This window comes from Akanthomyces muscarius, chromosome 5 (assembly GCF_028009165.1).
Source record: "Akanthomyces muscarius strain Ve6 chromosome 5, whole genome shotgun sequence".
NCBI classification, from domain to species: domain Eukaryota; kingdom Fungi; phylum Ascomycota; class Sordariomycetes; order Hypocreales; family Cordycipitaceae; genus Akanthomyces; species Akanthomyces muscarius.
Genome location: NC_079245.1, coordinates 1,904,725 through 1,919,725, shown reverse-complemented (window position 1 = coordinate 1,919,725; position 15,001 = coordinate 1,904,725). Strand labels below are relative to the sequence as shown.

At 54.2% G+C, this 15,001-nt stretch overlaps 5 protein-coding genes across 6 annotated transcripts; 3 read left to right on the top strand and 2 right to left on the bottom strand.

Moving 5' to 3' along the window:
- Nucleotides 1–439: 439 nt before the first annotated feature.
- Nucleotides 440–2,956, top strand: LMH87_009920 (uncharacterized protein; the record flags this gene model as incomplete). Of its 2 annotated transcripts, none has more annotated exons than XM_056196999.1 (5): nt 440–661; nt 731–934; nt 990–1,280; nt 1,348–2,246; nt 2,308–2,956. In XM_056196999.1, the coding sequence occupies 5 exons, from the start codon at nt 440–442 to the stop codon at nt 2,954–2,956; spliced, it is 2,265 nt and encodes a 754-aa protein (XP_056054092.1). The 2 variants fall into 2 exon arrangements, with proteins under 2 accessions (XP_056054092.1, XP_056054093.1); XM_056197000.1 differs by having other exon boundaries at nt 1,336–2,246.
- A 2,490-nt stretch (nt 2,957–5,446) lies between these two features.
- On the top strand, nt 5,447–6,338 carry LMH87_009919 (uncharacterized protein; the record flags this gene model as incomplete). The annotated part of the gene is made up of 2 exons (XM_056196998.1): nt 5,447–5,705; nt 5,803–6,338. The coding sequence occupies 2 exons, from the start codon at nt 5,447–5,449 to the stop codon at nt 6,336–6,338; spliced, it is 795 nt and encodes a 264-aa protein (XP_056054091.1).
- A 298-nt stretch (nt 6,339–6,636) lies between these two features.
- On the bottom strand, nt 6,637–8,016 carry LMH87_009918 (uncharacterized protein; the record flags this gene model as incomplete). Its single annotated transcript, XM_056196997.1, has 5 exons — nt 6,637–6,663; nt 6,726–7,148; nt 7,198–7,419; nt 7,467–7,668; nt 7,721–8,016. 5 exons carry the CDS (start codon nt 8,014–8,016, stop codon nt 6,637–6,639), a joined length of 1,170 nt encoding a protein of 389 aa, XP_056054090.1.
- A 567-nt stretch (nt 8,017–8,583) lies between these two features.
- LMH87_009917 (uncharacterized protein) lies at nt 8,584–10,583 on the bottom strand (the record flags this gene model as incomplete). The annotated part of the gene is made up of 4 exons (XM_056196996.1): nt 8,584–9,510; nt 9,569–10,232; nt 10,283–10,395; nt 10,455–10,583. The coding sequence occupies 4 exons, from the start codon at nt 10,581–10,583 to the stop codon at nt 8,584–8,586; spliced, it is 1,833 nt and encodes a 610-aa protein (XP_056054089.1).
- A 1,928-nt stretch (nt 10,584–12,511) lies between these two features.
- LMH87_009916 (uncharacterized protein) lies at nt 12,512–14,395 on the top strand (the record flags this gene model as incomplete). The annotated part of the gene is made up of 2 exons (XM_056196995.1): nt 12,512–13,449; nt 13,525–14,395. 2 exons carry the CDS (start codon nt 12,512–12,514, stop codon nt 14,393–14,395), a joined length of 1,809 nt encoding a protein of 602 aa, XP_056054088.1.
- Nucleotides 14,396–15,001: the final 606 nt, after the last annotated feature.

The window sequence follows — 15,001 nt, the reverse complement described above, 5'->3', positions numbered from 1 at the left end:
GAAAAAAAGACTTTAGATAAGAATTAGCCTTAGAGGGTGCTACCTAATTTGAGAGGGTAGTGCAATTCATTGGCAGAGCTCGCTCCATCCATGTAAACGACCGTCTAGCCGCCCATGATGCAGTCATCTGCAACCCAGCGGGCCGTCCCTCTGGAGCTAGCCAATAGCCTGCGCCATGATCTTCCACCCCTAGTCTCAACAGCGACGAGGCGGCCGAGGTCGTAATTGCATGTTCCTATTTTTGTCGGGCCTAATTCTCCTCCTCACATGCTCAATGTCTTTGCCACGATCGATCTGCTGAAGGAACATCCCAATTCCGTCTGACAAGAGCCCAACTGTTTCGATATCTACTTCTGGCTCCGGCCCAGATGCACTGAACTGGTAGTATGGCATCGTTTTTGCGACTACATCGACCTTGATACGCGATTGGTCTTGAACTATGGCTTCGCACCTCATGCGGCTACCTATGCGCGTGCTCGGTCGCCCCCGACGCAGTAGTCCATCGCAAAAAGACCAGGAGCAAGATATACCAGAGAGTATCAGCGGGATACGTGAAGTAACCGAGAATATTGAACACCCAAGAGCTACCATTATCTTTATCCATGGACTTGGGGGCCATCCAGTGAAGACATGGGAGATTCCGTCAGCACAAAGCGACACAGTGAGTGAGCCTACACCACGAGACGCCAAAATTTCATGTCAAGAAGCTGCTAACTCTACGTTTGCTTAGTTCTGGCCAAAAGCCTGGCTTCCGCAAGAACCAGGTATGGAAAGCATACGGATTTGCACTTTTGGCTACGAAAATACTCTGAGTCCAAAGGCGTCAGTTTGCGACATCGCAAAAGCTCTCCTCCAGGGACTACTTACAAGCAAATTGTTGGACACGCCGATCATCTTTCTGTCCCACTGTATTGGGGGACTTGTTGTCAAGCGGGTAGACAGAACCCATCCAGTAACAGATGATACGTTCACTAATGTACGAGTCGTAGGCATACATGCTGGCGGTGCATGACCCTATGTACGTTGAAGTTGCCAAGGTAATTTCCCAGGGAGCTATGGTCTTTCTAGGGACGCCGCATCGCGGCTTCGACAACATTGCGGCAGTTCAAACTGTCCTATCTATCAAAATTCGATCCAAAAAACTGCGTGATGAGCTGAAAGCCAAGTCGTTTGGCATATCGTACATCAACGAGAACTTCCGACAGCGTGCGAACGACCTTACCTTGTGGTCACTCTACGAGAGTCGTGCCACCAAGAGGACTGGGCTTGGGCGCGGCGTAGTAAGTTACTTACCGAGCGGCTTGATCTCTACATGGTCGTTTTCACCCTAATCAGAGAACTATGCAGATGCTAGTGCATCGTGAATTCGGCGTCATGGGGTACCCCAACGAAGGATCAGCTGGCCTTGACGGTGATCATCGCTCCATTTGCAGATTCGGGTCAAGAACAAACTCTGTCTACGCTACCATTACCAATTTGTTGACGCACATCATTGAAACAAAGATTTCCAAAACTGGAGAGCCCTTTCTCAACTTGGATAGACAGCCATCACTTGATCTTCAACAGCCCGCGCACTTGAATGAAACCAGGATCGAGCCACCAACTGCGAATAAGAGGCGGAGGTTCGAGACGAAACGATTGCGCGAAATTTTGGGGGAGCTCGACGCCAATGAAGAGACCTTACTTTCCTTCCAGGGTCGGAGAATCTCTGAAGAATCGTGCCAGTGGATATTTGACAAGACTTTTTTCAAATGGTGGGCGGACTCGGCCCTTGTGAAGCCAGGCCGATATTTGTGGCTGTCTGGCCCCCCTGGAGCTGGCAAATCGGTGTTAGCTAGCGCGATTGTCGACAAGTTTCGAGCGCAGAATAGACCGACAGCCTTTTACTTTTTCCAGCGAGACAATGTCTACGGGAGAAGCACTCGAGCTCTTCTATTGTCTCTCGCGGCTCAAATGGCAATGTTCTCTCCCGACTTTGCCCAGAGGCTGATCGAAATCGATGCTCACGAAGCAGCGATCAAAAGCATGCCTACACGAGTCTTGTGGCAGAGATTAATGATCGAGATACTCTTTATGCTCAAGGATCCGGTCGTCGACAAATTGTGTTGGGTTATCGATGGCCTCGATGAAGCTGAGACACCGTCCGAAGTGATCGATCTTATCGGCAAGATTGATTCTCAAACTGCCATTCATGTTCTTTTTACGTCAAGAGTCAGCTTGTGCCTTAATCGTAGCTTCGAACTCATGTGAGTATCCTATTTCGACACAGAAATCGCGAGCGAGTATTGACTGCAATGCGCCACACAGCGTGCCGCACCAAGCCTTACAGCAGGGGCAGATCGAGGCTGCCGATACACAGGCCGATATGGCTGCTTACGCTCGACTCAGACTTGACTCTCTACCATTCGAACCGGAAGATGTAGATGAAATAGTTGATCTCGTCGTGTACAAATCGCAAGGAATTTTCCTCTGGGTCCGATACGCCGTCGAGGAAATACTGGCGACAGCACACACCATCAACGACGTTTATGACGCACTGGAGGCGGTGGTCGGAAAGATTTCACCCGTCTTGCAGCAGATCCTGGATGAAATGGCGCTGATGCGTGATAAAAACAAGAAAATTGCCAAGGCAATATTAGATCATGTTGTTTGCGCCGAGCGGCCCATGAAGGCAACGGCGCTGCAAGCTGCTCTGCAACCCGCGTTTGGGCATCTCGCGAGCGTCAACTACACTATTACACATGTGTGTCCGCAGCTCATCAGATTGGACGAGTCCTCTGGACTGGTGCAGCTCATCCATGAAAGTTCGAGAGATTTCTTGCTTCAATGCAAAAACTCGGAGTTCCATGTGGGTAGTCCACATACGCTTCAGCACCTACGCCAAAAGCGTCGAGCTGCCGACAATGACGATGTGTTTCTTTGTCTCATGCGTAGCGGCGGACACCGTCCTCGCTGAAGCTTATAAACAGCGCCGGTTCCGGCCCTGTTGGTCTCTCTTGTCACACCATGACGTGATCAGCCGCGGAACACTGCCGCGCAAAACGACACGCAGGAGCCAAATGCAAGTTGCATTCTTGGACAACGGCTTCTGCGAGTACAGCGCAGCAACACGTATAATCACTGCACACATCCAAGAGGTATGCCACAAGATCAGTGTATTGGCAGAGGGAGCGCGTAAAGGTTCACCGGACTGGTTCCGTCGCTGCCTGGCTGATAAGGGCATACCCTAGTGGAATGAACTCAAGAACTGTCCACCACTCTGAAGAAATCCTGGCCTTTGCTGTTCATCGCGTCAACAGCCCTGTTTCCATTTGTGATAATAGTTACGGGTGGCAACGCCGAATCACTTGCCCCCGAGAACTACGATCGCCGGGTATAATATTTTGGGGCTCTTTGTGCAACACCAGCTTAGCTCAAAAGGAAAACTAATAGTCTAGAACTAGCTAGAATCCAGGCGCGGTACATTATTGCAAGCTTGTCTGTCGTGAACATTAACACCCGCATGTCGTTGACTTGCGCCTTGCTCAGCTAGGCGGCTGCTCGTTCTCATCTTCAGAGTCCTATTCGCGGCCTCGTCATCAGTCGTGTCTGAGTGCCATACCCATGAACAAAATCTCTCACCCATGGACACGGCGGTCCCATATAGCGATCAAGATAATAAATGCTCGGGTCAGCCTCGTATCTTTTTCTTGCCTTTGCTCTTTTCGGGCCCGGAAGTCCTAGATAGCGACAAGTCAGCAATTTCTCCTTTTGTGACGCACTCTTTTGAGCATCAACATATCGCAAGGTCTATCCTAAAGCCTCAATCATCTCTTGCTTATGCAAAACCGCAACAACCACAATGCCCGCTTACGACAGATTGGCCAAGGATCTACTTCTGACTGCAGTGTTGCCAAGGTCGTGGACGTAGGAAATGGAGGGTAGACGGAACCAGGTGTCATCGCTTTGCATTGACCCATCCTACTGTATAGCAATCCATATAAATAAAAGAAGTAGCGGCGTAGGCAGAGTTGAGGAGACGGCCGCGTAGTGAAATATATAGCTACGCCGGAGTGATACAGCTCGTTGCCACGGCTATTCCCAGGTCGAGAAGAACACATGCAATGGCTATTTACTCATACAAAGGCCAAAACCGTTGTACTTGGGCATACCGGGCAGAGGCGAAACGCCGGCTGTCTTCTGCCACCTGCGGGTGATCAGTCTGGCGAAAGGGAACGCAGCCTGCGTTTCAACTGCTTCCTCTCGGTTTCCCGATTAAGAGACTTTGTACCAATACTTTGCCGACGCAGACGCAGCCATCTTCAGTGCCAGAAACACGGTAGCAGCAGTCATAATGGGCTGCTAGGGGATCACGACCTTTGACACAGGCCGCCACCAGAAATCCATAAAAAAACAGCCACTGCAGACCATCCTCCCACACAGCCCGCACGGTAGCCCCAAATCTCGACAGGCCAGCTTTCGCACTGCTTGTCAGCTCAGGACGAGCCTTTCGCAACGCCCAGGGAGAAAATTATGGCCCAGAGGAACGCAGTCGAGATGGGGTGTTTGTGAGTCGTATTCGTACCAGGCTATGGAACGGGCGTGGCAGCTTGAGTAGGTTTCATGCCTAATGTGCTGCTCGTTTCGGTTTCTCTATGACGTGAGTTGTTGGTTGCCTGGTAATGCTGTTTGTTCGTGGAACCGTCTGCGCCAGTTATTTAATGTTTTGCTGCCTGGGATGTACTTATTTTTAGCTAATCTAATGGGGCTTCATCAGGGCGGCTCCGATCCCCCGCAAGGCCCGGTGCGTGCCACAGCTTCTCGATCCCGCGCGCGACATAACGCTGTAAATGATGCAAAAGGGCGAAAATACTACAAAATCTTGGACTACAAGGATCCGCCCTAAATAGCTCGCACATTCTCTTGTACCAATTTTCTCCGGTGTTTATTCAGGTTGCGGGATTGCTAGCCCGTACCGTCGGCAAATGTGAGAGGCATGCCTTGTATGTGACCATCAATCACTATTGCCGGCGACAATGCCGTTAAAATACAGAGTACGACGTCAATATTTGCGGTGGATTTGCAAGGCAACTGATGAATGAAAACATGTGAATTTCTCTACTATTTGACTGTATACCTGACAAATAATAATCTCCGATGCAAATCTCCGACGGAGACGGAGCCAGCCCCGCCATCTGTCAAGGTCGCGGAGCAATGGCGTCATGATGATCGCCGCTGAGCTATTGCCACCAACCAGCTTCAGAGCTGTTAGCAGTTAGTTGGCTTGTTCGCAACCTGGAGCTCCAATAAGCTCATTCCCGCTGACGCAAGGAGGGGCACCGGCTCCAACTACCATTTCAGAAGCTTAAAGCTATTTGATTTTCGTCCATCCCTTTCCTCCTCTTGCATCTACTTTCGATACTGCCCTTTTCGCATCATCATCAATTGGATACCTCAGACAGACAGCATGGCTTCGCATCACGTCCTCATCCTCGGCGGCCACGGCAACATTGCCCAGAAGCTCACCCCGCTGCTGCTCCGCCGCTCCTGGACCGTCACCAGCGTCATCCGCAAGCAGGAGCAGGCCCCGACCATTGAGAAGCTCGGCGCCGGCCTCCCCGGCAAGCTCAACGTGCTCGTCCAGAGCATCGAGGACGTCGCCAGCCAGCAGCAGGCCCAAGACATTCTCAGCAAGGTCAAGCCCGACTACATTGCCTGGAGTGCCGGTACGTGACCACTTGCCCATTTCTTTATCGTCTGCCAGGTCGTTTTGCTTTTTCCCTTCTTCTTCTCCTTTGGCCCTCACTAACACTTACATCAAAGGCGCCGGTGGCAAGGGCGGCGCCGAAGCCACCTACAAGGTCGACCGCGACGCCGCCATCAACTTTGTCCACGCCGCGGCCGCCACGCCCTCGGTGCGTCGCTTCCTGCTCGTCTCGTACAACGGCTCGCGCCGCGCCGCCGCGCCCTGGTGGCCCGCCGACGAGTGGGACGAGTACAACAAGAAAGTCAACTACGGCGTGCTCGCCGACTACCACCAGGCCAAGATTGCCGCCGACGAGGCCCTCTACGCCGCCACCAAGAAGCCCGGCGCCACCCTGACCGGCATCTGCCTGCGCCCCGGCACCCTCTCCGACGGGCCCGCCGGCAAGGTCCTCGTCGGCAAGGCGCCCCACGTCAAGGGCAACGTGCCCCGCGAGTCCGTCGCGCAGGTCGCCGATGCTTTGCTCGCGGCCGAGGGTGTCAAGAGCGGCTGGCTCGATCTGCTCGAGGGCGATGAGTCTGTCGACGCAGCTGTCACCAAGGCTGTCAAGGAGGGTGTCGACACTGCCGAGGGCGAAGCTATTTACAAGCAGTGACTCGTGTATTATGGCAAAATAAAAAGTAAAATCTAGTCCGTTGATTTAATAACAAAAAAAATGTATTCAGTTCCACCCTAATTCAACCTGCTGCTGCTCGTCTCATATATTATCCGACCTTGCGGACCTTGGCAACCGTGCTTGGAGTTCCAACTCATCCGATCGTAGACTTTCGCGACGACGGTCTCGGCCTACGTTCGGGTTTCGCGCTCGAAGGGAAGCCCCAAAACGCCGTCTTGAAGGGTGCTCATTAACGAGCCTTGTGCTCCTGCGTCTAAAAATTGTTTCCGCAGTCCCGTTACAGATATGCGAGAGCGTCCTCCAACTGGTGGTAAAAAAAATGAGCGAGTTCCACACACCTTGCAGCGGCAAAACTGTGCCACTGACAGCGCTCAGCTGAAAGTTGATGTGGCCATGATTCGCGATGCTATATAATCTGTTGACTGAGCTGGGTATCCAAGTGACCAGCACAGCAAAGCCAAAAATGAAGCTCGTGCGGAGATATGCCATTTTGACTGGGTCTAGCCGCTTCAGACGCGAAGTTGCGGTCCGCTTCAACTTGCCAAGCTGCTGCGAGAAGCTGGTCTTGTTAGATCTTGGGATAGCCGAAACGGATGTACGTGTGATAGGTTGCATTGTGTGTAATGCCTGCCTGGTCTCTGCCGTGTTATGGTCAGACGTTGAGATGGTGGCAGCGTGCGTGGGAGGCTGGCGGATTAGATGGCCGTGGTCGTCGCAAGGCGAAATATCGGACTCGATGTGGACTTCGGTCACGGCTGTTCCATAGTACTCGATTCTGTTCGGGCAAATCTTTTCCAGGGTTAGAGCATGCCACTATCAAAAGGTTTTTACAGCTTACTTCTTCGGCCGAGTCGTCGACATCGGTTGTCTGCATGGATGGTAGGCGGCCATTCTTGTCCAAGCTTTGGAGTCCGGCACTGCGCAGCCGATTTCGATGCCGGAAGACGCGACATCCCACAACTATATAAATAACAATGGACAGGAAAATGCAGATCCAAATGGGTATGTAGTACGCGTAGAGTCGCACCAGGCTCCAATTTGGACCAATCCAGCACCACAGCTGCCCAGGTTAGCTCCCGTTGACTCCACTGCGGTGTGCAGGCTCACCGTGGCGTCGCCAAATACCGGGCCGCGAGATCGATCTTTGACGGAAATGAGGATGATTGCTGGGATCAGCGGGCCGCCAAAGCAGATTAAGCAGTACACCCAAATGTAGCGTGGAAAAGTCGTCGGGTCGACGTTGCAGAAGAAGACTAGAAACACATTGCATGCCATGGCGCAGGACCACCACGGATCAGCTTGCATGAACCTGCCAGAAATTAGCCTTCCAAAACTTCAACGGCTTTTCTGATTCTTCTCACCACTCGAATATGAAAGCTTGGCCTTGGCACAGAGCTGACTCGTCGCCCTGCATCAGCCCATCATACCCAATCATCGATGCGATACTAGCGCCAGCGTTGGCAATCGAGGCAAAAAGAAGAAATGTGTTTGGCGTCGTCCGAAGCTTCGGATAGACGAGGTACGCAATGGCAATCATCGATATCGCAATCATCGACATGCTGGCGCCGCTACGCTCAATGGCCACGAGCGTTGTAATCTTCTCCACCGACAAATCGGAGCCATCGTTGACAATCGCCTCCATTGCTGCACTATCCATATCTGAAATTCCGCTGAAAGGACTTTGCAGCAGGGCGTTTTGGCTTCATAGCGAGAATGTGGGAGTCTGCAGAATAAAAAGAACTTCTTGCAGGGCTGCGTTGCACAGTCGCACAAGTCGTAACGGCAGTGTGCCAGGTGGAAACACAAGAAACAAACATATTTGAGGCAAGAGCTGCGCATGACTAGATCCGGCTATGCCGCACTCCGCTCCCGCCATACGAAATTTTGCAGATTGGTGCTCTATTACTTTTTTAGTGATTGCTACCACACTGGTGAGCCAAAGACTTTGTGTTGCCCATAATTCGACAGGCTGGATGCCAGGCAAACTCGCGTACGGCCTGAAGCGAACAAGCCCAGAGACAAAGGGAACAGCAACAGAAAACAATGCGTCACACATAAGATGGCTGCCGATAGCATGCAGTGCGGGTGAGAGAGAATGCAATAGCATGCAATGCAATGTTTCAAAAAAGCACACGTAGGCAGATGTTCACAAGCACGGCATAGTGCCACTGCACCGGCTCCTATTCAGCCTCGCAAACTATGTACTATCCAAAACTGCTTTCCACTACAGCTCAATCTCCTCATACTCATTCTCCTCAACAAGGTAGTAGTCCTTGACAGGAGCGCCAGCATACACCTTGGCCCACTGCTCCTCGGTGCAGGTACCCGGCTCGAGCACGTAGCATCGCGGCGCCGGCGCCGGGTAGCGCCTCGTCTTGTGGTCCCAGGTGTGGCTGGGGCCCTCGGTCGCGAGCTCGTCGGTCACGTCGCGCTCGCCCGTCGCAATGTCCTTGTTGAAGGTGGCGCGCATAAAGACCTCGTAGGCGTGCACGGGCTGGTACGAGGGGATCATGTGGCCGGCCTGGAAGACGCGCGTAAACGAAAAGTTGCCCGACTGGCGAGTGAGGCCGCCCATGCCGTCCGACGAGACGAGCGGCGCGTAGCCGGCCCGCGCAAAGGCCTCCTTGTGCCTGTAGCCGACGGCCAGCGACGACATCTCGCCGCCGATCCAGTTGCAGGCAAAGTCGCGGTCGCCGTACATCATGTGCACCTTGACGCCCGTGTCGAGCAGGTAGCCGATGGCGTCGACGAAGCCGCCCTTGAGGTGGTCGGCCGAGTCGCCAAAGTTGGTCGCCACGGCCGTCGACGAGGCGGTGAAGTTGACGGGCACGCCGAGGGCCTCGAGCACCGACGAGCGCGACAGGAAGCCGTAGATGTGCGGCGGCGGGAAGGGGTCCTGCTTGTGGTGGGTAATGTCGAAGCGCGCGTGGTCGACGGTGCGGAAGGCCTTTTCGCTGGGCGACGCGCAGTCTTCCTCGATGCCGCAGATGGCCTTCCAGCCGCCATCGCGCTCATCCTGGATGGTGACGCGGTCGCGGTCGTCGAGGACGTCCTGGCAGTGCAGGATCTGGTCGCGGCAGCCGCCGGGCTTGGTGAAGTTGTGCATGAGCTCATCGTAGTATTCTTGCGTATAAGCTTGAATACCGTAGGTCTACAAGTAGCTTCGTTAGCACGGATATCTCCGGTCTTTGTGTGGGCGGGGAACATACGTTGTTGAAGGGGAAAATGATGCCAGCTTCCTCACGGTGAGTCGCGTCGATTACGCCGTTGATTATACCAAGCGTGTCCAGGTGCATGTAGTGAGCCGTCTTGTCGTCCAAGGTGCCGTTGATAATCTTTTCGTTTTGCTGTTGGAAGAAGCGCGCAAAGCCTGGGCCGTAATGGCCGCCGTAGCTCTCGGCCCAGAGGCTGATGCGGTCATCATTCGGCTTGTAGTGCGGGAACTCCCAGAAAAAGGCCTGGGCGAAGTGCCAGAGGGCGTGGGCAGCCTCGGCGGTTGTGTTGACCGTGTGCATCTTGTCGTCGCTGGAGAGCGTGCCCACGCGTGTGGTGCTGTTGAGCTCCGGAACATCCACCTTGGAGAAGTCGGTCGCCGTGCTGGTTGTCTCGCGCTCGCCGTCGACGATGATGGTGAAGTTGGTGGGCGTGTCGTAGGAGAAGCCGACCTGGTTGGGCTCATCAATGTAGAGCATGTTGACGTGGTTGTTCCAGCTCCACGGATTGTTCCTGACGGTCTCGGAGTCCTCGTTGATGAAGCAGGGACCGTTTTCTTGCAGTAGTCCCATCATGGACGACGAGCCGGGGCCGCCGTTGAGCCAGATGGCAAGAGGCGCGTTTTCAGGGTCGTGGCGAGCCTCAAAGAACCAAAAGAAGCTGTTACATGTTAGGCCTGGTCCTTTACTTGCAATTACACAAATTCGTACGTGTTGGTGTCATATTCATGCTTGACGCCGTGGATATCCTGCAAGAGGCTGGCGGGTAGGTGGACATGACCAGCATAGGACTTGACGCCAGGTGTAGTTTCACAGAGACCAGGCTGTACAAGATGAAAATTAGCTCTACGTACATTCGAGTGAGAGCAAGCTCTGAACATACCTCCTTGTATGAGATGGTCACGTTTTCGTGGAATTTAGACTTCAGGGTTTTGACTCCGGTCAGCGGCGGGGGGAATTGCGCCGCAACCAAGCCGGCGATGCTACCCAGCAACAGGACTTTTGAAAGCATGGTGATTTCTGCGCCGCTCTTGAAGCTTCTTCTCTTTGATTGAGGGTTTGCGGTGAGAGAGGAGAAGAGAGGATTTATTAAAATGCACAGCCGCGAGAAGAGAAGCAAAGATAGCCTAGACACCCGGATAGCTAGCTAGTGCGGAGCGGCGGGCCATGTACCCGGGGCCGGCTCGGCGCCGGGATGGTTGTCCGTGTGTCTTACGCTACAAACAACCGAAACATTGACAAATGTGATACGAAACAACTAGAGGAAAATCCAGAACCGCATTGTGAGGCTCTAAGGGCCAAGTGTGGTGATTGGTGAGGCTCCAGAGTCGACGCACAACGGACGTAACCCGGCACTGTAGACAAGTCCCGGAGCTTGCAGTCTGGGGGTGGAGAAAGCCGGGGAAACCTTGGTCGGGGGTAGGGCTTCAGTAAGCCACAATGCCAGTTGGACTGTTTGGATACGGAAAGAGGTTCCTGTGCAAGTTTAAAAAAAAGCGGCTTAGCTTGTTCACGGTGCAGGCGTGGTCGGTGGCTAGCCAAGGCTTGCCTCGGAACCGGGAGTGCAGCCGCTCTGGGCAGAGATAGTTAGGCTTGCCTACATCTACATGCTGATGTAGTGGGAGCGTCGCCAAATCTTCACCAAGAGCTGCAGCTCAGCCAAGCAAGGGTCTCATCGCTGAGTCTGTCTCGAGTAGGAGCTGAAGCTCGGTCAATCAAGGGATCAGAGTCCGTTACATCCTCAATAACAGTAGGAAGTTAGAAGAAGCATGAAATATGCGTATCTTCTCCGCTATAGTCCACTCCTTTCCCTCTTCGATTTTTCATTCTTTTGAGGGGGTAACTCTCAATTGCAGCGGATTGTCCGAGCATCTTATCATCGACCCAGTCTCAGTGTCCGCAATCACGATGGTAGGCGTGGGGATGCTCGGAGCTCTTCCGCTTCCGAAGCAGACGAAGGATTTGCAAAAACGGATCCTGGTGTGAAAACTTGGATGATCGTGCAACTCGATAGCTTCATCTTGCGTACTGGTAGATTCGGCGACGTCGGCGAACTCTGGCGCAGGGCAGGCTGGCGATGGCCGGTGCACGACAGCGTACAGGAGAACCACAGGTATCCATGTCTTGGCGCTGCTGTTGAGAAATGATTCGTCGCCGCATTTCTCATTCACAGACTAGCAACGCAATTAATATAACGGCAAACAAACCAGCCACGCAATTAGCTTGACACGAGCAGAAAAAACGACTGATGACGAAAGCGACCAGGAGCGCTAAGCCGCAAGTAGGGGCTGGTGCGTGGTGATGCGCCACCTGGTGCCTTGGTTTTTGCAGCGCCACAGCTCGAGATATTACGGAAGCCCCGCCACAGGCCGGCCGGTTAGCCGTATCAATGCGCTACAGCGGGCACACGGCAGGCAACAAAGGCTGCCGTTGTAGGCGCAATTGGCCGCTAAAAATATAGTGCCCGCCGTTCATCCACTAAAATGAACCAGCCAGCTGCCCTAACGAGCCACTGAAACACGTTCAGAGACCGCTGTAGCCCACTGTAACCCACTCAGCGGCACGCGATACCCAGCAACTGACTCCAACGGCCTTCGGCAGGCTTTGCCATAAGGAGATCGACAGTCTGGAGCTGACCTGTACAGCACACCGTGACGCTGTGTCGTCATTTCTTCTTTTTTTTTTTGGACCCCGTACAATTTATTTTCTTAATCTGCTGGATTGCAGCGTGTCAGATTATTTCCGACGGCCAGACTCTTAAACTGAACTGGCCCCTATTTTGACCATCTTCAAGCGTCCCTCCCTAAAATTCTAAGCTTTTCGCCAAGCTTTCTTAACCGTTGTGGCTTGGCTATGTCAACCGAAACCGAGCTTCACCAACACCTATTTACTTAGTCGCAGCTTCACCTTTAGCTTCGTACCACCACAAGCTTCGCCAAGATGACGGAGCAGACGCAGACACAAACGCAAACACAAACGCCGCCACTAGCGACGCTTGCTGTCAACAGCAAAGCTCCCAACGGCAGCCAGGCGAATGGCTCGGCGCACACAAACGGAGCTGCCACTGATCCCTCCAAGCGACAGGACTCCGGACCGAGCGGCACCTCCAAGGAAGACAGCAAGCCAGCCAAGTCCAAACGACGGCCGCGCGGCGGCTTCGACCCGACCAAGCTTCCCGACGCCCCCCAAGGATACACCGTCCGCTTCACATTCCACTCGGCGTCCAACCTGGCGCCCGGCGACATCAGCTCTGCCGCCTCGGACCCCTACCTGCACGCCACGCTCAAGGTCTCTGGCCTGAAGCGTCACAAGGAGGACCCGGACCTGACGCATCGCACGCGCACGCTGCGCCGCACCCTCGAGCCCGAATGGAACGAGCAGTGGACCGTCGCCAACGTGCCGCCGACGGGCTTCACGCTCAAGTGTCGTCTCTACGACGAGGACTCGCCCGACAAGGACGACCGCCTCGGCAACGTCACGGTCCGCATCCCGCACCTCTTTGAGGGCTGGGAGGGCATCCCGCCGCCCGGCCGCACGTTCGAGGGCAAGAAGCGCATGATGAGCAAGCGCGCGTACCTCATCAAGACGGTCACGAATCTGTTTCACTCGCACTCGCACATGTCGCCGCTGGTCCAGCTCAGCATCGAGCTGCTCGGCCCCTCGGATCCGCCACACGGCCACATGTACACCGTCGGGCCTGCAGGCTGGGTGCAGCACTTTAGTCCCATGATCGGGCGACTTGCCGGCACAAAGGTGGACAAGGACAAGAGAGACGATGGCGAGGCGTCCAGGAAGAAGGAGCAGCAACTTGATCAAGAGCAAACCAACGGAGAGGGCTCCAGCTCCAGCAAGCAAGCCGACAAAAACCAGCGCTACGAGTGAGTTTTTGCCAGCATCTCTGCCTGCAAAAAGGGCGCCAGCACACCGTCATAATACTAACCCGTTGCGAAAAGATTCCGAGCGAATGAGATGCAGCTCGTCGGCCCCATCCCCCCGAAACTGTACCACCGCTTCGTCGCCTTCCGCCCCGTCATCGGCTCCATGTTCATGTCCACCGGCATCCGCGGCAAGATCCTCAACAAGGCGCTCCACAAGCAGCATAACCGCATCTACAACTTTGACAGCAGCACCGAGTACGGCGAGATCGAGCCCTGCTCCGAGGCCGCCACTCGGCAGTTCCTCAAGCTCGCGCGCTTCGACGAAGGGGGCAAGGTCTTCACCTACGTCCTCACGCTCGACTCCCTCTTCCGCTTCACCGAGACCGGCAAGGAATTCGGCATCGACCTCCTCAGCAAGCACACCATGCACTCGGACGTCGAGACCTACATTGCCTTTTCCGGCGAGTTCTTCATCCGGCGCCTGGAGAAGCCCACCGCCTCCGACGACGCCGACCCCAAGGGGCGAACGCACCCCGACGAGGAGATCCCCGGCGGCCCGCCCGACGACGCGCCCCCGCAGGACCCCGAGTACTACCAGCTCGTCATCGACAACGACTCGGGCACGTACCGCCCGGACAAGTCGGTGCTGCCGGACCTCAAGTCCTTCTTCGAGCGCAACTTTCCCGGCCTCGGCGTCGTCACCATGCACTGGGAGGACGAGGAGCTGCAGGACATGAAGGACGCGCAGCACGAGGCCAAGAAGAACGAGGGCAAGGTGATGCGCGGCGTGCTCAACCGCAGCATGAGCAGCATCAGCTCGGCCGAAAGCGAGCTCGAGGACCGCCAGCAGAACTGGGACGCGACCAAGAGCAAGCGCGAAAAGGCCCTCGAGGCGATTGAGCAGCCGAGCACCGTCAAGGAAAAGGCAAAGCATGTCCTGCACTAATCTACTTTTCCTGTCTTTTTTTTTTTCCTCTTTTTTTCCTCCTCCTGTTTTATAACCCGTTACAATTGTTACTCTAGTCTGGTTGTTACTATGATACCTATTATGAGCAATGAAATTCAATCTAGCATTTCCTATTCCAGTTTCTGCAGACTTGTTCACAGTGCATCGTGCCGGAGCGAATATACCTCCAACCTGTAGGAAACTCCTCTTTCGCCCTGGCGCCGTCTGACATGACCTCCATCTCATAAAAGCCAAAAGGAGACGGCCGTGGTCAATCCAGCGGATGCGGGTCTGCAGAGGTACGAAATCGCACATCGACCACCATCGGCTTGTACGACCAGCCACAAATCTACCACAAACAGGTGTAACCCCATCTCGATGTGACCGGGTTCCTGCTGTTCCCCACTCAATGTCTCAAATTCTTTCTTCATCTAGCGAGGGAAAAAAAATACTTGGCTATACGGTTGATGGTGAATGGTGAATGACTGGAGTCATGGTGCAGAGGCATCCACGTGGGCGACGGGGACAGGCCCACAGACTGCAACCTGGTTCATCAACGCAACTAATAATATGCTTAATTTGTAGTCTATTCTCGAAGATGCGTAA